Source organism: Teleopsis dalmanni, chromosome 2 (assembly GCF_002237135.1).
Source record: "Teleopsis dalmanni isolate 2A chromosome 2, ASM223713v2, whole genome shotgun sequence".
Classification (NCBI taxonomy): Eukaryota; Metazoa; Arthropoda; class Insecta; order Diptera; family Diopsidae; genus Teleopsis; species Teleopsis dalmanni.
In genome coordinates, this window is record NC_051847.1 from 165,234,649 (window position 1) to 165,260,002 (window position 25,354).

The window sequence follows — 25,354 nt, forward strand, 5'->3', positions numbered from 1 at the left end:
GAAAGTGTTTCTTTGTCTACATCACAGTGGGATTCTGGGCTTATTAACATTGAAGCCGCGTTTTTCCTTGCCAGTTTATTTGTCGCTTCACTATGAAGGATTCCTGCTCGGAACCCATATTAAGTGCACCTGATTGTTCCAGCTAAGTATGTTCAGCTTATCAATGCACTTCGATGAATTTTAAACAAAAACATGATATCTAAAGTAATTAAATTTTATTTAAACCATTAATAAATTAATTTTTTAAACATTGCGTATATAGATTTTTTCTTACTGAATAAAAAAATAACTCATAAAAAAGACTTTTGTTATAGTAATTAAAGTTAAACCATTTGAATTATCACTTATAAATTTTCCATATAAATTACAGTATTTTTTTGTGCAAATATTCTCACGCTCATTAAATTAATGAATAAAACCAAATAATAAGTACTAAAAATTTGTGTGAAAATATTTCAATTTATTTATAATTTTTTTTAAATTTATTTCAATTTTTTGGTTTACATTTTTAACCATAAAATAAAAAATTTTATTGCTAATAAAAATTAAAAAAATATATAAAAAATAATAAAAATTTGATAATTGCTGTTATTGTTACAGTGATTTAAACTATAAATAATTAATTGTATATTTAATTGATTCCAATTAATTCGCTCTGAATTTTTACAATAGAAATTGCCCAATTCAAGTCAAATTTAAACTATGAAATACAGAAATGGCCAGTTCTTATAAAATTAAAATCAATTCGAACGCAATTAAAAACACAAAAGAATTCGTCATTAAAATAGAATAAATAAACTTAATTTGTGTTATAAAGAGCGAAGAATCATCAAATTATTAAATAAATATAATAAATTAGATAAATGAATTAAGTTTCCGCCCGGTAGTCGCCATTTTATTAAATTTTTCCTCAATTCTGTCTTCCAAGTCTGCCAAATCTGCATTAATTTGTGCGTGAATAATTTGCTCGGCTGAGATCAAATTTCATAGAAGAATTCGCTTTGGCTTTGGACTCACCTGAGCTGAGCTGTGCTGAGCTGGACTCACCTGAACTGGCCGGGGCTACAATATTCGGTTAAAATATTCAAAAATGACAGAACATAATTGTTTATTAATATTTTGCAAAACTGTTGTCGTTCGGCATTAAATACTTGTCATAATTTATTTGCGTATCAAATTTAATTAATTTGAATTGTTAATTTTTTTGTTTATGGCTTGCCTACGAAAAAAGATAAAATAGCCAAAAATGCGGAAATTTGCATCAAAAGAGTAACAATAAGAATTATAAGAACTAAAACAGTTTTATTTTTAGAATGGCAAACATATTGAATATATTAGATTTTAGTTAATGTTTATCTTTTCAAGAAATTCTATTTTAAGATTTCTAATGGTTTTCTATTTTTTTTGATTAAAAATTTTATCTGAAATTTATAAAGAGGTTTTTCGAACACTAATGAAACTACAATAACAAACATTTATTTTATATTATTTTAATTAATTAAAGTTTTCGGCTGACCATACAGCTGTTTCGAGTATTGCCAAATACCCATCATCAGTGGTCTTGGAAATAATTCTTGTATTTAATAATTCGTAAGTAATTTTTTGAGACTGCAAGTACCAGGAATCAAACTCGTGTCCAGCGAAATTTATTGTTTTTTGAACCGTTTATGAAGATTTGATAATTCCAATTATTAGTGTTAACTCCTTTTTCTCATTCTTGATGGAATGATTTTATAAGAATTTTTGGAACTCATTTATCTTATTAAAATTTGATAGTTCCAATTACTAGTCTTAACTCCTTTCTCCCATTATTGATAGCATAATTGTTATTAGAATTTTTTGATTCATAAATCACATTTTGAATCATAAATAAAAGCAAAGTTAATATTAAAAAGAAATTATATCACATAATGCTTTTGAAAACTTAAATGAGAAAGTTTACTTTATACTAAATTCAGATAAAAAAAATATTTTTGTAAATGTAACAAAGAAAGACGTCGTTCTGGTATTGTAACAACCAGAAAATAACAAAGTTATTTGCTTGATTGTTCGATATTTTGAGTGGCTTCTTTAAGGAAAAAAGGAATATTTGATGTATGAAGCACAATTTCACAATTTGTACCAATCCCGTCATTTATGGAGAAACAAATTTAATACAAATCGCTCATTGCATACAGAAATTACATACATTTTTAAAATTTTTGTAATATTTCCCACTGTATATGTTTCCCTACAAAGTATTTCACAGTGCTTTATCTTTCGGAGATGATTGCTTAGTTCGAAAAACGAAAATAAAAGTAGGGATGAGGGAGACCATTTGTGATATTTACTGAGTTAGTGGGTTGTATATCGAAAAAAAACTTGTCAAAAATCAAGGGTCAAAAATCCTCTCATATATTAAAAGTGGTTTATCCAAATATCTTAGATTGCATTAGTTTTAAGTCCATTATATATTTAAAATGGTATTAACTTCAAATGAAAGTCTTTAGTTCAATATATATTGGAAATACAACTAAATGCATGCGAAAGGTTTTAGTCTTTAAATGAGAGCCTTTAATTATATTGTATATTAAAAATGGGGCACACCTCCGATATGTTTGTGTTCATTTCTGGGATAGTGCTAATAGCTCTCGAAATCAAAACATTTTAAATGAAGTTACTTTATATATATTTATATTATAATATCTATCTAATATCACATAATTAATTTAAATTAATTTTTTTTTAGCATTTTTTTTTTGTATCTATAGTAATAAAATTAAAATATATTAAATTTGATTACGTTAAATGATTAACGAGTTCTAAATTATAAAATTCAGACTATTGCGGGTTCCGACTGCTGTACTTAGACTGTCAAGTACTTAGTGAATGAGTTATATAGAGTTGTTAAGTAGACAGGCTATTAGAGTACGTTATATACCATAATAATTGCATATAAATAATTGTAATTATTGTCGCAAATACATTAATTTAATTATTTTATGGCTGGATTATAATTTCATTCTAATATAACACAGCAAGTGAATTTGTTAATGAACTTTCATAGCAAATCAACAAAACTCCAAGTTCGGACATCAAAACAAGTACAGCTTTGAGTCAATTGGCTCCTGATTCTGAACTTTAAATTTGGCACTAAATTCGGAGTTCAATCTTTGGTACTTGCAGTCTCAAAAAGTTATTTGCGAATAACGAAATATAAGAAATATTTCCAAGACCACTGATGATGGGTATTTGGCAATAGTCGAAACAGCTGTATGGTCAGCCAAAAATTCAATTAATTAATATATAATAATTTTTTTTTTTACAAATTATTACTGTTTAATAAAAACCTCAATTTAAAAGATTTGAACAAATAATGCCTTACTCAACCAGTTTTCATATAAAAGTATTCAAGATATGATAAGATTTGACGCTAACATGAGGTAAGCCAAGTATAGTCTTGCAACAACAATCTTCTATTTTTATCTGCATCTACACTCGAATTACATGAATTTTAATGTTGCGATAGAATAATTTTATAAATATAATCTATAAAGTCAGTAAATTTCATCAGAATTCAGTTGAGTTTTCCGACCTTACCTTCAGTTTTAGTGTTACATATTCATGTGTGTGCCCCTGTCATTGTAATTAAGAAAGCCTACTGTTTTTGAACTTATTTTCTGTTTTTAAAGAACAAAAACCTGTCTTTCCTGATTCAGTTACCTGAATCCGGCTCCGCTGCACAAAATCTTTGAAGACTTGGTAGCAGCAGATCGCTGTGGTTACAATGTCACATGCCAACAAATTATATATAAACATCGCTCCAACTAACAACAAGGTTTCTGACAAAAAACCTTATACGCTTTATTGTTTATGTATATAAATTTGTATATATTACATTATTTAATGATATACATATATATGTTTTAATGTTATTGGCAAAATTGACAAAATAACCAAATTGTGTTTGTGCAGCTCATCATAAACGCACTGCTTTGGTTAATATACAATTTTATGCAAATGCCTGATTTGGTTAAAGTTGCCTAAATGCCAACTTCTATTTTGGATTTTTATTACAGATCGTCGTTATTAATTTATGCAGTTATTTCTTTTATGGTTAATATATTTATGATACAATAAAAGCTTACAAAAATTATATATTGCATTAATTATTCATTTTTGTATTTTTCCCTAATTCAATAAATAAAATAATTTCAAAAAAAAAAAAACTGTTTCGTACTTAAAATTATTAATTAAAATTTAGTTCTAAACTAACTAATATCAAGCATTTCTTGGCTACAATAGGTCATATACGGTCAGCTGCTAAGTTATCCAAACGAAATTGAAAACTCGTAAATGATACCGCAAGAATCTCGTTAAAATAGAACCCACAAAGCATCGACGTCCTAGAAGTCGTTATAATAGATAGATTACAATGGTTGGTAGTGAAAATGCTATCCAAAACTAAAATGTAAACTCAGTGAAAAAGTGCATATGTAACTGAAATTCTTGAGGCTTTAGAGCCGAATACAATTCACAACGAAGATGACCATCAAGAACTGATAAATGAGAAATAAAACAATCTAATTTTAATTTCAATTCAATCACACTATATTAATAAGAAATTGATTGTTCAAAAAAATAAAATGGAAATAATATTAGCATATATACATTAATATAATTTCATTTTACAATCATATAACATAATTAATACATTTTAAAGTAAAATAGAAAATATAAATTCTTCATTTATATATATTATCTATAAATATATATAAATGAGTTAGTAATGAAGGCTTACTTATAAGTACTAAGAGGCTTAGTAAGCAATTAATTTTAAAAATCTCAGCGTGCTCTGATTTCCACATTCGTTCTATAGAACCTTTACCATCTACATGGATAATGTTTAGAATTAATCGAAACCATAGAACAAAATTCGTTGAGGTAACTGAAATATTTCGGAACAGCGCTTTTAAAAAGTTTTTTGATTGTTAAGTAAAACGTAGACCCATATTTCATTATTCGTAGACGATTAAATAACATTTTTATTTTTACAAATTCTTTTTATAAATATTTTGAATATAAACATTTTTAGTCTGTCAAATATTCATTATTTTTATGCTTAGTTCGATTTTATTTTAAGTTGGACTCATACAGGTAATGCTACTGATCTTATATTCATCAAAAAATCCAAAATACTTGAGGGGTTGTTAATCATATTAAATGCAACTTGTATATTCCTTTTAAAATCATTTCTATTTCTTTCCATCTGTTCTTCCCATTATTTCAAAAGAACTGTTAGTGCATATTCCATTACCGTATAAATACGCCACAAGATATTATACTCTCTATATATCGTTTTAAGTCCTCCATGTACAAAAATGAACTGTCGAAAGTTTTATTTGACATAATAAGTAGAGCTAATACTATTTTAATTTTTTTAAAAAGATATAAAAGTTATACAAATAGATATTTATGAAAATTAAAAATTGCTTAAAAAAATATTTTGCACATTCTATTCGATACACATATCTCCACATCTCAAGTCAACTGACAATAAATCTGAAACACGGATGGCGCCGTACATATTTTAATGATTAGATCTTAAAATCTGTTTCCAGATAAACTTAATAATATTAATAAAATGTGTGAAATAAAGAGAATAAAGATGAAATATAAAAAATAGAAATAAAATATATAAAAAATTTTGTTTTCTTTTTAACTTCTTTTTAACTTCTTTTAATTTCAGTCAATTTTCATATTAATGTCAATGTGTATAACCACTTAATAAATCATAACTTAAGAAATATTTTAATTAATAATCATAAAAGTATAAAAAATTGTAATGAGCGATTATAGCCCACAATTAGTGAAGCTTTATAATGTTAATACGGCGCTTTATGACTAACGAGACACCGAATATCTAGCGATACATAATTCAAGGGCGGAATGCTGTCAACTGACCCGTCGGCTATTTTCTACGGTTTTGAAAAAGATGAATAGAAATATCTACTATGTAGCGTGAATAATAAATAAACAAAAGAAAGTTTTCAGATGTGTCCAACCTAACCTAACTTAACGAAAATTATCTATTATCTATTACTTAAGTAGCTCCTGTTTTATAAGTATTGGAACAGATATATCAGTGTTTAGATGAATAGAGAGTTTCTTGTCAACTTCAAATCACAAACAGTTTTAAAATTATTTAAAATTATCTAAAAATAATAAATATAATTTTGAGTAGTTCAATATTTACTAATAGACGTAATGACACATACACACTCGCATATAAACACAATTAAATAATTAAAACGGTCACAATAATAATAGCACCATTTTGGAAGAAAGGAGACCTGCTGGCTGTTCAAAACTAATAATTGGAGATAAAGTTTTACAGGTAGAGAGCAGAAAAGGACAAAATGGGAAAGAAATATAAAACTGGCCCTTAAGAATGATAAAGATTTTATTACACTCACTATATGCCTCAGTAGTAATAAGTAGGTTTAACAAGGAACAAAAATGAAAGAAATCATATATGTTCAAGCTTAATTGATTTAAAAATTATTAATAAATTTTAATATTTGAAATCAATATTTACTTCTGCTATTTTATGCATATAATAATTAATATATATATAATATTCTAATTATTATTATTTTGTATAATAAAATTTTATATTATATATTATAAAATATTTTCTTTTTACATTTCTTTTAATACATTATAATACTGATATTTTTTTTTAATTTGTAATAGATAAAATTAAAAACAATAAGTTTATTTCCAGAGAATTTGATATTTACCCAGATTCATATTTGGCAAGCCGAATACTCTTACTTACTATACCTATATATATATATTATAATATATATATAATATATATATATTAATAATATATATATATATATATATATAATATATATATATATATATTATAATTACAATTATTTAAACGAAGATATAGTAACTAGCATTAAAAAATATAATTTAAACAAAAATGAAATAATTAAAATAAAATTAAAATAAAATTATATAAAATTAAATAATAAAAGAAATAAAAACAAAAAATAAGTGTGAGATAAATTAAAATAAAAAAAATGAACAAATAAAATAAAGTAAAACAAAATAAAATTAAATAAAATAAATAAGAACTAAATAAAGTAAAAGAGGATAAAATAAAAAATATAATAAAATAAAATAAAATAAATTAAAATAGAATAAAAATAATAAAATAAAAAAATTAAAATAAATTAAAATAAAAAAAAATAAAATAAAAATACGAAAAGAAAACAAAACAAAATAAAATTATAATATAACAAAAAAAGTATTAAAATGAAGAATAAAATAAAATAAAACAACTTAAAATAAAATAAAAACAAATAAAATAAAATAAAAACAGAACAAAAGAAAAAAAATAAAATAAAATAAATTAAAATAATATAAAATAAAATAAAAAGAAAATACATGAGGACAAAATTGAAATACATTAAATTAATAGTTTTAATTAATTTAATTTTAATAACAAAATTTATTTTTTTTTGCAATATTTAAACAAAATATTTTGTTGGATATGCGAATACAGATTCATTTATTATTAAATAAGTTTATTATATAATTTTTATTATTATTTTATCTCATAAATCTTTTAATTACTAAGATTGGACACACATGCTTTCAAAAGAGCCACTTAAAGCTTTTGCAAAAATCTATCTGACCCTGATAAGTTAATAAGTAGATATACAATCCAATGAAGATGTTACTCTATCGAAATACCAGTATTTAGGAATTCCTAAAATGTATGCAGATATGTTTAATAGTTTACTATTTAATATTATTCATAAGTAAACCAATCCCACAATGGAAATATGTATAGTTACTAGACCTACGGCAATGCGGCTAAACTCTGTAAACTCAGTTCGAGTTTTGTGTACATATTTTGTGCACTAATCGGCATACAACAATTAATGACGCCGGTGATCCGATTGATGCACTGCTTTGATAAGAAAGGTGTCTGCATATATTTACATAAATAGATCTTTTAATAAATGCTTACCGAACTATTGGAGAGCGGCAGACTGCAGACACATCATATTGGCGCCATTAATTTTCATCGCTTTGTCGTTACTAGCTTCATTTATCATTTCGCCTATTGTCGAAGAATCTTTATTGGTTGCTGAAGATTTGCGCTGTGACGCATGTTCGATATACAATAAAACCAATTTCAGTTTCAGTGAACTTGATAAAATTCGCAATGACACAGTTCGGTATAATCTGTTGACTTTGGTATAAATACTAGTGTTCGCAAATTTTTTCCTCAGAAACTTATTTCATTTCTAACAAGTCAATCAGTTATTTGCAAAATGCGTGCATTCCTTGTAAGTTGTACCTTTTAAGTGTTTACTTTGAAAACTTCTATGTTTATTTTACATTAATATTTTAATTTGTTATGATTATCAGATTCTTTGCTTGGTGGCTGCCGTTTATGCTGACAAATTAGGTTACAACTATCGGCCAGTTGATCATTCCGGTTCTGGACTTTCATTTTCTCCAGGTGGCAGTGGTGTCTTAAGTGGATTTGACAATGCTTCACCATCAATTGAAGCACCCTCATATGCCGCACCCGCCGAGGAATTCAGCAAGGAATTTTACACTTACTCAGCTCCAGATAATGAGTTCGATGACCCACAAGCTTCCCAACAACTTTCTAACTCACTAAAACGCGGTCTACGTGTGATTTTCATTAAGGGACCAGAAAACAAAGGCTTGGAAAATGCTGCTCTTAACTTGGCTAAACAAGCTGGTGAACAAAAGACTGCCATCTATGTACTTAACAAACAAGCCGATATTGGTGATTTGGCCAACAAGCTCAATGCAATCCGCAACAACAACAACCAACGTCCAGATGTACACTTCGTCAAATATCGTACACCAGAAGATGCTGCCAATGCACAAAGAGCAATTCAATCTCAGTATGATTCTTTGGGTGGATCTACTCAATCTCACAATGGTGGTGTTGCTCCTGTTATTAACTTTGCCTCACAAGCACCTGTCAGCGCTCCAGTTGCACGTGCCCCAGGTAATGCCTACTTGCCAGCATCCATTTTCCGTACACGCCTCTAAATTTTAGTTAAATTTATTGAATAATTTTGAGTCTTTGACTGATTTGTTAAGTTTTTGTTGATTATTTTTACATGTAAAGTTTAAGCCATAAAAAAATAGTTAAATTTTTTAATCAATAATAAAAAAATTTTTTAATACATAAAAGATGGTGTATTTAAATTATGTCATTATTCTCATATTAATTTCCACATAAATTAAATATTTGTTTAAGATATTTATTTTCTATGATTCTTTATCAGAACTTAAGATAGATTTCTTTCACTACTCAGAATGCGTGAGTAGAGAAGAGCAATATTCTTTGTTAATGACTTTAAAGAAAATATTGAGTTCACATTGAAATGGTACAAGTGTGATTAACCTAGAATGTATAGGAACATTGGTTCCACCTTTTTAAAGTGTTAAAAGGGTACAAATATACGACTCTCTTTTTAATTTAAATATATTGAAGTCAGATAATATAACACTTATACATCTTATGACTTTTATTCTGTAATCGCTCTATAATCTTTTCTCTTTTTTGTGTGAAAGTCCTTGGTTACTCTCAGAGTTTACTACATTCTTCTTTAATTTAATTAATGTAAGTCCTCTGTAGAAATTTCGTAAGGATTAAAACTCCCACTTACTGCGGCCAACAATTGTTAAAATAATAATGTCAGGATATATTATATTTATATATCCCTTTATCCTTATCCATTCATTATTTTAAATTTTGTATATATATTGTTTACTCTTATACCAATATAGTGGAATAAGTTCAATTGGATAAAAAAGAATATCGGTACTGCAAGTATGATCGCTTCAGACAACCCATTTCTAGTATCAATTATTCTACAAATTAAATAATTAAGATTATTAATCTATAATAACAGCATTAGTTCTTTTGGATCAATAAGAATTGTTCTGAATTAAGTTCACTCACTCGCATACTCGGTTTAGAGAAATAGTTATCCGATACTACTTAGAGTATTTAGGAATACTATAATGCTTTATAGCATATATTGATGGGTGGTGAAAAGTTGTTATCTTCATCAAAAGCGCTTGAAAATGGTTTAAATAAAAAAGTTGATATTAGGAAATGGTGGAAGAGATAAAGGAATTGACAAGTAATTGTTCTATGTATTTAGTGAGATTGCCCGGTTATATTGTATGATTCATTATATCAGACTATGCATTATATAGTCATGGTTATATGGTTATATGAGCCATTAAAAGTAATTAATTTAAAATTCCAAGTTTTGTTTATATAAAAAGAACTACAGAATTAGTGAATATTTTTCTTGAAGAATTTAGTAACAATTTAGTATTAAAATTTTGCTTAAAATAGTAATAAATTTAAGTTAAAATATACTGAATTTATATTTTTAATATATAAGAAAGGTTAATAGTGTTATGACAGTATATAGCATCGATTTTTATAAGATCACAGGGCCAAATCAATACTTTTCACTCCAACCTCTCCGAAGAGTTTTGGTGGCCTAATGCAACCAAGTTGTGAGAAGACGGTTAGTTTTACGAAATATTTGAGAGATCTATTCAGATAATACTTTTGCTATATTTGTCTACATATTACCTATTCTAATGATATTATTTTCACAAATTTACAAGCAGGTTTCACAACGAGTAAATCATTATTTTTAATAGCTGCGGCGGCACAAAATTTTGCAAATTCAACTGAAACATTTATTGAATAGAGGTTAAAGTTTATGACATTTGCGCTTCAAATCCTTTCAAGCCTTTGAAATAAAAGTTTATTACGTTAAAGATCTCACTTCAAATACAGTGTAATAGTCATAGATCCTGTGTCTATATTTTATGGAACGAATGTCGGAATTTAGCAAAACATATTAGGACATTATCATCTGCTCCTGTTTTTGCTGTGTCTAACATACAAAGCCGAGATATACCATAAAGAGCTATCGATATTTTCTCCGACGATCTAGATAAAAATCATCTCGAATATGACCGTTGTTGCGAAGTGTTAATGAACTTTGAAAGTTAGTTAACAAAAAACGCCCAAGTACGGCTTTGGATCAGTTGGCTAATGAATACTGACTCTGAGCTTTAAATTTGGCAGGGCACGAGTTCAATCCATGGTGCTTGTAGTCTTAAAAAAATGATTTACGAATAATGAAATATAAAAAATAATTCCAAGACCACTGATGATGCTGATTTGGTAATACTCGAAACAGTTGCATGATCAGCCAAAAGTTCAATTAAATAAAATAATATAAAAGGAATCTATTGTGTTAACCCAAGTTGTTTTCACAGAGAATGGATTTCTTACGAACGTAAGTACTTTCAAAGGTTTTGTTTTAGTCAAATATATACTTCCGCTAATATGGATAAGTCTGCGTGGGCCAGCTTTTGGTTACGATTCCAAATTTTTTATAAAACAATAACATTAAATATTTCATTTTTGAAAATTACTTTTAAAAAATGTTTTGGAAATTAGGATATATTTTAAAATGTGGCAGTTTTTTTTTGTTTTTTTTTTGCAAAAGATAGATAAAAAATCTTTTCACAGATTTCTCAAGTCAAGGGCATCACCAAATTTTATATATCATTTTATAGAAATAAAACTATTACAGATTTTTTATTAAATTTCTCATATAGACCCTTATGTTACTGATAATAATGAGGAAATCATATTTATTATTCATTACCATTAATATAAAAAACTTTTGTCGTGGTGTAAATTACATAAAATATTTTTAATATATCCACTGACATGAAGAAATAGGCATAGTACGAAACTAATTTAAATATATTTACAAAAATATTTGAATTAATAAACAAAATATGAATTCTACACATTTTCACGCATATTTTAATATAATGAATTATATTTGAATGAATCATCTCCTCAAGAGAAGGTTGAAACCGTAAGAAATTAGTTAACACCAAGGCACTGACAACAACTACAAAAGTTTATGATAAATATTTAATCTTTTAATAGCGGAATTATGTTAAAAATGATGGCTTTTAATACAATATTTTGAGTGACCAAACTATTTTATTTCAAGCAAATTGTGCAGTAGCAGAAGCATATAAAAGAGATACGAATCGAAGATTGGAATCATTCTAAGTTTAATAATCAAACGTGAAGAAACAGTGAAACAGAAGCTCAAGAAAATGCGTGCTTTTATTGTACTCGGTTTAATAGCGGTAGCGTGTGCTGACAAGTTGGGATATAACTACAGACCAGTAGGTCACTCCAGTTCAGGATTATCATTTCAACCAGGTTCTGGTGGATTAAGTGGTGGTTCAATTGGAGGTGGCTCTCTAGGTGGTGGCTCACTCGGTGGTGGCTCACTCGGTGGTGGCTCACTCGGTGGTGGCTCACTCGGTGGTGGCTCACTCGGTGGTGGCTCACTCGGTGGTGGCTCACTCGGTGGTGGATCACTCGGTGGTGGCTCACTCGGCGGAAATGGTCTCAGTTCACTCGGTGGCGGAATCGGTGGCCCAACCTCATACAATGCTCCAGCTCCATCCGCTGAATGGGAAAAGGAATTCTACTCATTCTCAGCCCCTGAAAATGAATTCAATGACGATAATGCCGCACAAAGAATTGCTAGCTCTTTGAAGAAGAACTTACGTGTAATTTTCATTAAATCACCAGAAAACAAAGGTCTTGAAAACGCTGCTCTCAATTTGGCCAAACAAGCTGCTGATCAACAAACTGCCATCTATGTTCTCCACAAACAAGCTGATGTTGGTGATTTGGCTAATAAACTCAATGCGATCCGCAACAACAACAACCAACGTCCAGAAGTACATTTCGTCAAATATCGCACACCAGCAGATGCCGCTAATGCACAAAGAGCTATTCAATCTCAATATGACTCATTGGGTGGATCATCTCAAGCTCATGATGGTGGTGTTGCTCCAGTACTTAACTTTGCATCACAAGCTCCAGTTTCTCATTCAAATCCCCAATCTCCTGGTAATGCATACTTGCCATCTTCTGTTTTCCGCCGCCGTTTCTAAAATGGTATACACGTTTTTTGTTAAATGAGGACTGATTTTTGTTACTTTGTTATTGTTATTCTTTGAAACGAAATAAAAATTATTTAAATTAAATATTTTTTGTTTTATATATTCAACTGAGAATAAGTAAGCTAATTTAAATTAAAAACTTATTAGTGTTAGCTCAGATATATCAGATATTTGTGATTTTTCAAATCAAAGTAGAAATTCAAAGTTACGTGAAACCTACTCATTGAATCGATTTATATAGTACTTGCTGACATAATTCTTACATTATTTATTGACGACGTTATTCAAGGACCTGTGAATTGGTGATACTTATGGAAATGAAACTCATGTGGAACAAGTGTGACAAAATATGCACATAAAAATTTGGTTGTATGCTAACATATAGCAAGACCTCCCAATGAGAATAATAGTATTCTGCTTAGCCAAACTTAATAAAACTATATTCATAATTTTTGATATATATGGTAGGAGTATTTGCTGGTATATAAGAAAGAATATTGATTATGTACATCTTAAAATGGAAAGTTAAATAAATATATTATTTGGTAGTTTTCATTGATAGAGCTCGGAAATGTGTCTAACTATATACACATTAAATCATCAGTAAGACATTAAAGATGATTCAATCCGACAATATGTGTTTCCTATAGTTCTATTCAAAAATCTGACTATTTGTTAGTTCATGAACATTTCTGTTTGTATTTGTTTCAAAATCTTGGTTTCAATTAATTAATTTAGTAAAAGCTATAGATCCTTATATAAACTTCAGGAATCTTCTTTTCTCTGTGCAAGAATCGGGATCAAGCTTATCCAATATCTGAATATTCATATTCAAGAACTTAAATTAATATCTATTCTATGCATTTCTTATTTATATTATAGTATTTATATTATAGTATGGGTTCGTCTCAAAAATAAAGTTATAGATAACATCACACAAATAACACTTTGTAGGAACGTATCTAATAACAGTGATACTAATTGATTAAGAAATCTTAGGAAACCAATTCTAAGATATTCACGAATCGAAAATTTTTAATACAAATTCTGGTGTTAACCAAAATACAATTGAATTGCGAATTATTATTTAATGGAGTTCGAGTTGCAGTTAGAGTTTCAACTCCTTTGCCAAGATGTGCCTCATTTCACCGCCTCATGAATTGGGAAAACCTGGTAGACTAAATATTTTTTAAGATGTCAAAGAACGGCAAATCTCATTTCTATCACTAAGTGAAGTTAAAGAATTGTTAAGGGTGACCATCTATTTTACTTAATAGTTTAGTTAATTTAACCTTTATCAAACCTCTTGATTATAATGTCAAAAGAAAGATCTTCATAAACTTCAAAATTGACAGAACACCAGGGAATTTTGAATATCTTACAAAGGCGATGTTTTGATATTTCTGCAATTCATCAGGGGTGAATTTAACTGCCTTACTTCTGATCAGTATGGCCTGATGATAAAAACTCTTTGTGATAAGACGTTTTCATATATTTAAATTGTCAAGAAGTCTTTGTGTGCCGTTTCAATTAGACTTGATGTAATTTTCACAGTCTTAGTTGCATGTAGTTTTTGTTTAGAATTTATAAAATTTCTTTGAAATAGCAAATAATTGGAATTAAAAAGGTTTAGATATATACTAATTAATAAAAATATATTTATAACAATTTTAACAACTTTAACAAATAACAATTTTTTAACAGATCAGTCGAAAGTTTAATTACTTAGACCATTTTAAACGGAAATTAAAAACGGCGACGGAAAATAGAAGCTGGTAGATATGAGTTTCCAGGCACTTGGTAGGATGGAGCACTTACTGGTGCCTGTGAAGCAAAGTTGATAACAGGAGCAACACCACCATTATGAGACTGTGAGGATCCACCAAGAGAATCATATTGTGACTGAATTGCATGTTGAGCATTGGCAGCATCTTCTGGTGTACGATATTTGACGAAGTGTACATCTGGGCGCTGATTGTTGTTGTTGCGGATTGCATTGAGCTTGTTGGCCAAATCACCAATATCAGCTTGTTTGTTAAGTACATAGATAGCAGTCTGTTGATCAGCAGCTTGTTTAGCCAAATTGAGAGCAGCATCTTCAAGTCCTCTATTTTCGGGTCCCTTAATAAATACAACACGAAGAGCACGTTTCAGGGAATTTGCAATTTGGTTTGAAGCTTGACCATCATCGAATTCGTGTTCGGGTGCAGAATAACTGTAAAATTCTTTATTGAATTCTGCAGCGGGAGCAGCATATGAGGGAGCTTCAATAGAAGGTGAAGCATTGTCAAAACCACCAATTGGAGCGCCAGCAACAGGTCCAAATGAAAGTCCGGCATCTGAGTGATCTACGGGATGATAGTTGTAGCCCAAACTATCGGCGTAAACAGCAGCCACAAAGCATAAGACCTGAAATTTAATAATTTTAAATTTTTATGCACAATCTCGGATTGCATTTTACTCACGATGAATGCACGCATTTTGCAGTTTGATGTTTTGTTTCTGTTTGTCAGTTTGAAAGTGAAATTGTTTCTGTTGATTTGAAAACTCGACCTCTTTTATTTATACTAAAATTTAATCCAATATCAGCAAATCCAAATCGGCTTATAGTTTGGCATTTTTGTTGCAACATTGCTCATGACTAAGTCTTTGCCACCTACAAAAGCTGGTTCCACTTTTTGTTTTTATTTTTTAATGTTTCATATTAAAATATTTCTTTTGTTTGCTTAAAGAAATTTGTTAAAAAAAATTAGCCAAATGTTAAAATATTTAGTTTTGCATAGTAATTAACCGAAACAGCACGTCATAATTATTTTGATGCGGTGAATATCAAATGAATTATTAAAAGTCATAAAAAAGCAGTAAAATATTTATCTAAGCTCGTAAAACATTTATCAAAGAACATAAATTTATGTATAAATCACCAAAAGAATAGTCAAATATCGAAGCAAAATCGCATAAGAATCAAATTAAAAAAACCTTAAAATTTTATGAGTTTGTACTTTTAACAAATATAAAATATTTATAAAAACACAAAAAAAAACTGATGTTCACTTAAGGATTATTTTAAGCAACAGCTCCTTCAACATAATATAATAATATATATGATTAATTACAAAAAAAATAATTTATATGAAGCTTAATTATTTGCACTTCAACAAAAATTGGATCAAAAGAAGTCCAAACTCAACACACAGATTTACTAGATACGCGAATACTAAACCCTCATCTATAGGCCGATTTATTGAGTAGTAAATTATCAATAAGCCGATTTATTGATCATCTATAAGCGGCTTATTGATAGACTTTCTTTTCATTATTTTTGTTCAAAAACTTTACTAAATTTCATTTAATTTAGTAAAATAAGATATACATATACATTAAGACTGAAAAGTTTTCGGAAATTCTCATTTAAAATTCGCGCGCTGTATATTTTTCGATATTTTAAGTTTATGTAGTTTGGCAGCACTGTCCTTAATTACTATGCCAAAAATGAGCTCGATCTGTCAGACAGTTCGTTTACGGCAGCTGTTGAAACCAGTTCACCTCAGTAGTGCGTTGCGAAATGTCTTCGACGGTCGTACGACCGTCCTGGAAGGCTTTGTACCACTCATAAACTTGAGTTTTCGATAAAACTGATTCCCCATAAGCCTTTTGTAGCATTCGCAACGATTCTGCACACGAAATTTCGTTCGAAACACAAAATTTGATGCAAACTCTTTGTTCAATATTTTTTTCCATTGTTTTTTTCGCAACGCCCTACTGAGGTGAACTGGTTTCAACAGCTGCCGTAAACGAACTGTCTGACAGATCGCGCTCATTTTTGGCATAGTAATTAAGGACAGTGCTGCCAAACACTACATAAACTTAAAATATCGAAAAATATACAGCGCGCGAATTTTAAATGAGAATTTCCGAAAACTTTTCGGTCTTAATGTATAGTAAATACTAAAGGAAACTTATATGGAATTATGCAATTAATTTAAACAGATTTGTGTAATTAAGCTCGTAAAGGCCTTCAGGAATTCGAAAATTTACTGATCTCTCAGAAAAATGTGAAAATATGTTATAAAATATATAATTAATATATTTTTGTTTATTTTTCATATAAAATGTGTTATTAAAAATAAAAAAAAAAAGAAAAGAAGAGGGGTGTTTAAGATATAGATCAAAACTAATGAATATTTCAATAATAAATATTTTTTTTGTATTTATTAACTTTACTTTGTATTAAAATGTAACAGTTCGGAATCCAGTTAAAAAAAATTTACATTTACTGATACTGATTTTGAGGTACAGGTTCAGTGATATATATTAAACGGAACTGTCATCCAAAGCATCAATTGCTTTAGGTTTGCCATTTGATCTATAGATCGCTTAACAATTTTTAAATATATTAAAACTTATTGCAAGTTTGGGATTTTTTGCGTTGATTTTATTCCACGATGTATTCTGTGCTTGTTTTAAATCCACAAAAAATTAATGGCATGGAGGCCATTAGGTTGAAAATTACAATACGCGTCTAGATAGATAGGTGGATAAAGTGTAAATGAAGTCGGTATTTTTTAATTAGCTAAAAAGGCTGTTTTGGTTCAATATTTTTTGTAGTTTTGGTTAATCAGTTGAGAATTTCGGAACCAGTGGAAAGAGTACAACTAACGAAAATAACCAAATATTGTAAAGTAAATGTCGTTTACATCGTTGAGCGAATTAAAGAACTAGTTCCGATTACCTTAAGCGTGGATATGAAGTGAGACAAAATATAATCTGGTATCTCTTTTTTGAGCATCGGCACCTAAGATCTACAGCAATTTCGACACAATAGGGTTACTATAGCTACCGTTTGTTCTATAATTCAGTATGTCGTAAAAATCAATCATTATTTTTAATGGAATATGGATTATTTCGAGATTCAATTTTACTATTGCCTGTGGAATATGTCTGAAGTTTTAATTTCAGAGTATATGGAACTTGTTGCGCTTGACCTACATGAAAATAATTATACATCAATCTGCGATTATAATTGGCCAAAATAGAGATTATACATCAGACATTATTGCAGAGGCACCGAGTTTTGTTGGCGTCATTATTTTCTACTATATTTGCATGCCTGAGATGCCAAACTGAAGGTGCCTTGGAACTGCTACCTATTAAATTCAAACAATATGCGGACTGATACATAAATTCGCTTTGGTAGCTGCCTGACTGTCTGTGAGAATATAGACTTTTTCCTTTTGGTCAAAACTTTTGTTTAAATTATTGAAGAAGAGTTATTTATTATTGGTTATTATTTAAATTATTTGATTATAAAAAAAAATCGATTTGGTGTTGTATTGTATTATATTCCATTGAGTGTGCAGAACACTACCATGAATGTCAAAAGCCTGAAAATAATTAAGAATAACCGCTAACTCTAAGGTGGTATCGGATGCTTTTTAATGGTGTTTCAGTTAGAAAGTCCATATACTTGGCGAACACCATTTACTGCAGGTATAGGTACATGTAATCTCATAATCTTTGGGTTTTTTTCCTGTATGCAATTACTTAATATCAGAAGCTCTTATTATGTTTGATATATATTTCTGTTTGAATAGCAAAAAAATAAATCTTCAACTTTGACTTAAATTTTATGAATGGAGTTTACCGCTTTTTAATTTTGTTCATAATTTTACAAAATCATTAATATTTGAATATATTAATGCTATTTATTGTGCAAATACACTAAGCATTGGAAATAAATAAAAAAAATTTTAAATACTTAAAAAAAAAAATATGATCATAAACATGAAAGAAGCCGAACAAAATATATGTATAAAATATATTTTAAGATCACAAAATGTTATAATCATAAATGACGAAATCGAAGAAAAAATACTGAAATAATTCCGTTGAATTTCCTGACTGAGTTAATTTCCGTATTATTAAAGTATTAAGAGTTTCAATTTAATAAGAATATATATGAAAGAATATATACCGAATGCAAGTAATATTGAATAGTCAATAGATATTTAAAGAATTGATTTATGTCATAATATGATTTCTATTCCTTTCTTTTCTGCAGGTTTTGATATAAATGAAGTAGCTGCAATCAGAGCTTAGACACGATACTTACAGCAGAAATATAGATAATTGCCCTAGATATACAAAACCTAAAAAAACTGCAGACCCTCTAAAGCTCATAGACGAAACCTATTGATTGATTTATTGATGGTTAGTAATTTAAACTATGTAGCTAAAACCGTTTATTAAGGTTGATATGGAAAATTATAACTGGCGTACAATAATATATATGTAAAAATAACACTATTTGATATATATGGTAAAGGTTCATTTCACGAAGTTTTAATGGTCATAAACTCCTTGCCTTTAAAATGTGTGTGATATATAAAAATGCACATCTCTAGTGATCTTATTAGAACAATTTGAAGTTAATTTGATCACAACAAGCATCAAAGAATAATGAATCACAATTAAAATGCTACCACGCCTTCATTTCTTAGCAATAATCTTTATCGCCAGACAAAGCTGCAGGCTTTAATCAACGAGAGTTATTTAATCTATTCTCATTAGTTTGATTTAAAGGAAAATCATGAACAAATAAGTCGATCATTAAACAACATAGTACTGCAGTGCTTAGGAAGTACTGCAGTGTTTCTCGACATTAAGCAAGCTTTTGGTAGACTATGACTCTAGTCTAGCCTAGCATGACGAGCTTATTCCAAAAATCAGATAGTTATTACCTTCAAATATATAATATATAGGATTGCTAACAACAAACGAGGTATTTTACTGTAAGTAAAGCTATTAATGTTGGTGTTCTACAAGGAAGCTTTCTGGGTTCAATTTTATTTACAGTAGACATGGCATACTCAGAGAACAAGTGTTGTAACTGGTGATCTATTCAAAAAATTGAATTCCAAAGAAACATCAGAAGCTAATATCGGAAACCTTGTAAAGAAATTTTCAATAAAAAAATATTGAATTAAGTGATTCAGGTAACTGTATAATCAAGGATTCACGTGTCATTTAAAACCCTTTACTGAACATATCCCTAAGAGTGCCGTCTTAAATGAATTGCGCTAAGGAAATGCGACATACCAATTGGCGATCTACGTGGAGATTTACACTTAAACCTAACCTAACCTTATCTATTTGAAATATTCTCCCAATACGATAAGTATTGTCACTCCTACTTTTGCTGATCACTCAGCAATTTTATGACATCAGAAAAAAAATTAATAAGTAGAAATTAAAAAACTTAGAATTATCTATTATACATTAAGACCGAAAAGTTTTCGGAAATTCTCATTTAAAATTCGCGCGCTGTATATTTTTCGATATTTTTAAGTTTATGTAGTTTGGCAGCACTGTCCTAAATTACATGCAAAAAATGAGCGCGATCTGTCACACAGTTAGTTACGGCAGCTGTTGACAGTTCACCTCAGTAGTGCGTGTGCGAAAAAAAAAATGGAAAAAAATATTGAAAAAAAGTCTTGCATCAAATTTCTGTGTTTCGAACGATTTCGTGTGCAGAATCGTTGCGAATGCTACAAAAAGCTTATGGGGAATCAGTTTTAATCGAAACTCAATTTATGATGGTACAAGGCCTTTCAGGACGGTCGTACGACGGTCGAAGACATTTCGCAACGCACTACTGAGGTGAACTGGTTTCAACAGCTGCCGTAAACGAACTGTCTGACAGATCGCGCTCATTTTTGGCATAGAAATTAAGGACAGTGCTGCCAAACTACATAAACTTAAAATATCGAAAAATATACAGCGCGCGAATTTTAAATGAGAATTTCCGAAAACTTTTCAGTCTTAATGTAGATAACTTGTAATTGTCTACATCTATTTTTTTCTAATGTGCCGGTAAGAATTTTTAAAATTTAAATACATATTGGCTTTCTCTATAAGTGAAGATTCAATATATAAATTTAATAATAAAGGATATTTATTAAATGTGTCAATTCCAACATACTTAATTACTTGTAATATTGTACCTACATTACGGAAACTTATTTATTTATCCAATTGGGATGTGCAGCTTTCTCTTGACCCATAAAACTTAAGCTCTATAGGTCGCTTATACTACCTGTACTTCTGTATGGCACAGAAGAATGGACATTATCACAGAATGGTGAAGCAACACTGGGAATTTTCGAGAGAAAAGTTTTTCGTAAGATGTTTAGTCTTCTACAAGTTACGACGACCACCGCATTCGAATGAATCCCGAGTTCTATGGATTTTATTACAAGATTGATATTATTCAGCGGTATGATATGATTTAATGCCTTCACTGGCTTGGTCATGTCGTAAGAATGGATGAAGATGTTTCAGCGAAGATGCGTGTCTCTTTCTCTTCACTACAAAACTTTGAAGTTTTATGAGTTATATATGTATTATATATTATTATATATCTTAACACAAACATTCATATAGGCTTGAAAGTTTGAATAATATAATTAACGGAAAAAATAACATAATAAAGTACAAATATATAGAAATTTCTGCTATAATATATCAAGCCATCATGTCGCAAATTACTTTAAATTATTAAATGAAATAGAGCATAATGCCCTACGCTACTTTTATTTATATTATCAAAATATAATAAAAGTTCACATATTTGTCAATTTCATATTAATTTCTATATTAATTTCTATATTAATTTCTAATTTCTATACTTTTTAGTTCTACTTTATTACTACTGAGATTGATCTAACCATACTTATTTCATTAAATCCAACTTCATTTTTTTTTTGCTTTACCAACTAATGATATGGTATATACTAATATATATATCTCTCCATATTTGCACAGCACGAAAATGAGTATCATATATATTATATATATTAAAAAAGTTTGTCATAAACAATGTTAATAATACAAATTGTTTAAATTTTATAAATTTTTATTTTTTTTCAAACACAATAACAAAAATAACAAATATCAGTTCTAATAAACAAAAATCCTTTCAATTGTTTATAGTTTAAAAGCGTAGACGGAAGATAGAAGATGGCAAGTATGCATTACCAGGAGATTGGGGATTTGAATGAGAAACTGGAGCTTGTGATGCAAAGTTGAGTACTGGAGCAACACCACCATTGTGAGCTTGAGAAGTTCCACCCAATGAGTCATATTGAGATTGAATAGCGTGTTGAGCATTAGCGGCATCTTCTGGTGTGCGATATTTGACAAAGTGTACTTCTGGACGTTGGTTGTTGTTGTTGCGGATCGCATTGAGTTTATTAGCCAAATCACCAACATCAGCTTGTTTGTGGAGAACATAGATGGCAGTTTGTTGATCAGCAGCTTGTTTGGCCAAATTGAGAGCAGCGTTTTCAAGACCTTTGTTTTCTGGTGATTTAATGAAAATTACACGTAAGTTCTTCTTCAAAGAACTAGCAATTCTTTGTGCGGCATTATCGTCATTGAATTCATTTTCAGGTGCTGAGAAAGAGTAGAATTCCTTTTCCCATTCAGCGGATGGAGCTGGTGCATTGTATGAGGTTGGGCCACCGATTCCACCACCGAGTGAACTGACACCATTTCCGCCGAGTGAGCCACCACCGAGTGAACCACCACCGAGTGAACCACCACCGAGTGAACCACCACCGAGTGATCCACCACCGAGTAAACCACCACCGAGTGAACCACCACCGAGTGAGCCACCGCCTAATGAGCCACCACCAAGTAATCCATCACCAATTGATCCGCCACCAAGAGAACCTCCACCAAGGGAACCGCCGCCAATTGATCCACCGCCAATGGAACCACCAGAACCTGGTTGAAATGATAGACCTGAATCTGAGTGACCAACTGGTCTATAATTGTAGCCCAACTTGTCAGCGCAGGCGACCGCAATCAATCCGAGTACGATAAATGCACGCATCTTGGTTTGTTAAGTGTTACTTTTTCGAATGGCAACTGTAGAATGATGAACCAAAAAGAACTGACCTTTTTATATAAAACAAAAAATGGATTGATGTTAATGATTTCTGTTTCGTATCTATTTTTTTGGTAAACAGGTCAAGCAGAATTCTTGGTTTAAGTAGCAAACTAGTATTTTTTGTTCGAGCACAACGAATTTTTTGTTGCGTCACAAATATGTACGAATTCACTTTTATTTGAAAATTTGAATAATCTTCCACATAAAAAACTAGAAACTGTTTTGGTCTTGTTTAAGATGCGAACGATATCAGCAGAACAAATCCGAAACCCAAAGTTGACGCCGACAGAAGGTAAAAAATGCAATTTAATTTTAAAATTTAATTTAATGACTTTTAAAAGAATTTATATAAACTCATACACGAAGACAAAGAAATATAAAATATTATTAACATTTACAAGTCTATAGTTGTCAATAAGTAAAAATTAGCAAAACAAATAATAATAAAATTCGCATAAACGCCTCAGAGAAGATTATAACAATTTTGATCATTTTTGGTGCCAAAATTATTTTTGTTTAGTGTTTGCATCTTCTTGGTACAATGTTAAAGACCTAATTATCAAACTAATTTAGTGGATATAATAACGATCAATTTGTGTCTTCTTTAGGCCATAAAAAGAGATGTTTTGTTTACAGTTTTTAATTTATGCACGAAATCGTGAAGGCCAATCCACCCGCATTATTTGCATATTCGTCCAAAAAATTTTGCAAATCCAAAACTCGTTATGCAAAGCAGCGAATAACTCGCTGCTCGATAACTCGCTGGTTTTAGACGGAGCTGGGGCTCCATGTTGCGAATGATTAAAACATTATTAATGAGATCAATTTGTTTAACAACCAAAGCAACATATGAATTTAATAAAAACACAAAATGCGATTTGTGCAATTAAAAATGTTTTCCACATTATATTAGTCGAATTAAAATTAATAAATAAAAATTTATAAAATATTGGAAAAATATTAAAAATAAAAATTATTAAGTTATAACGTTGTCTTCACAATAATTTGTTCATTGTTTTTAGACACAAAAATTGATTTCGCATCTCGTTTCGATGATCTTTTAGAGGTGAGGTTACAGTAATAAATCCTCTGATATGAACCAACGTGAACTGGTCAGAAAGAAGATACCATAAAATAAATTAATGTATCGAAACTGAAATAAAAAACGAATATTTTGCATAAAAATACACTACCAATAATCAAATTTATTTTATATTAAACTTTATTGCTTTTTTATATTATTTTATTCCATATATCAATTTATTTAATTTATTTTATATAATTTTATTTCTCTATTTCTGTTATTTTATTCAATCCTTTGCACTTTGTTGAATGGAGAGGACGTTAATTCTACTAAAAGTTTTAAAATGGGATAAAATTGGTGACGGCGATCATTGGAATATATATTTTCCAGAGCAATTTAGTATAGAAAATGATTAAGCGATATCTGTTCCTTTATGATTTTTAGATAATATTATTTAAAATTAATAGAATTTTATTTGACTACTTTAAGTGATATTCAATTTATAAAATAAAAAAGAGTCTACATCATCTAAATTTATAGAATTTAGCAGAAAGAACTTGTTAATTTATTAAATTCATCAATTTAGAATTTATTAAGAAATTTTAAACAAAACTATGTTTTGTTATCATATTATACAGATAGTCGTATAGAGTATGGTCGCAGCAATTTTATACTTCTTCTGATAATGACCAACCGAGCATGTATTTGAGAGACTCAACTGATAATTGTTGATTTCATATTGATATTATTATGTCGACATTTTTTGCTGAAAGAAGATCGACTTACTTTTTGTCGATTAGAGAACAGCTTTCGATAACCTTATAAAAGATTGAGTTTACGCTGCAATGTTTGATTTCGGTAGCCCTAAAATCCGACTCTGCAAAATTAATACAACTCTGCCGAATGACGTTAAACAGTGCCCGTAACTCCGTCAAGGTAAAATCGAGTCTCTGGGAATCTTTAGATATTTTGCGAAATTTTAGACATCACTCAAGTTAGTTTGTGTTATTTTGACAATCCAATTGAATCCACTTAGACCTATTGGCCCTTTGTGCTATCATATAATGGAAAAATTCAGAGTTTAAAACCACCTGGAACATTTGGAAAAGTTTACAACGCTATTGACTGGAAGGTATTATAGTTGATCAAGGTTCCTAAAGAAGAGGGCCGCTGTGGTAGTGAGTCACCGCCATGCATGAGCTGGAAAAAAAAAAACAGCAGATGAGATGCATTTTCATCATTCTCGCTACAACTGCAACAGTTATATTTGAAGGGATATTCAA

At 29.5% G+C, this 25,354-nt stretch overlaps 4 protein-coding genes across 11 annotated transcripts; 2 read left to right on the top strand and 2 right to left on the bottom strand.

The window, feature by feature from the left end:
* The first annotated feature begins 8,339 nt into the window (after positions 1–8,339).
* On the top strand, positions 8,340–9,099 carry LOC119684896. The gene is made up of 2 exons (XM_038099028.1): positions 8,340–8,354; positions 8,437–9,099. Exons 1-2 carry the CDS (start codon positions 8,340–8,342, stop codon positions 9,097–9,099), a joined length of 678 nt encoding a protein of 225 aa, XP_037954956.1.
* A 3,132-nt stretch (positions 9,100–12,231) lies between these two features.
* Positions 12,232–13,086, top strand: LOC119684238 (putative mediator of RNA polymerase II transcription subunit 17). Its single transcript, XM_038098242.1, has one exon. It carries the CDS (start codon positions 12,232–12,234, stop codon positions 13,084–13,086), a length of 855 nt encoding a protein of 284 aa, XP_037954170.1.
* A 1,755-nt stretch (positions 13,087–14,841) lies between these two features.
* On the bottom strand, positions 14,842–15,575 carry LOC119684290. The gene is made up of 2 exons (XM_038098298.1): positions 15,561–15,575; positions 14,842–15,504 (listed from the first exon to the last, which is right to left on the bottom strand). The coding sequence occupies exons 1-2, from the start codon at positions 15,573–15,575 to the stop codon at positions 14,842–14,844; spliced, it is 678 nt and encodes a 225-aa protein (XP_037954226.1).
* Positions 15,576–22,087: 6,512 nt separating this feature from the next.
* LOC119684661 (putative mediator of RNA polymerase II transcription subunit 17) lies at positions 22,088–22,990 on the bottom strand. Of its 8 annotated transcripts, none has more exons than XM_038098751.1 (2): positions 22,927–22,990; positions 22,088–22,671 (listed from the first exon to the last, which is right to left on the bottom strand). In XM_038098751.1, the coding sequence occupies exons 1-2, from the start codon at positions 22,988–22,990 to the stop codon at positions 22,088–22,090; spliced, it is 648 nt and encodes a 215-aa protein (XP_037954679.1). The 8 variants fall into 8 exon arrangements, with proteins under 8 accessions (XP_037954679.1, XP_037954678.1, XP_037954674.1 ...); XM_038098750.1 differs by having other exon boundaries at positions 22,088–22,667; positions 22,884–22,990; XM_038098746.1 differs by having other exon boundaries at positions 22,088–22,773; positions 22,882–22,990.
* Between the last annotated feature and the right edge of the window lie 2,364 nt (positions 22,991–25,354).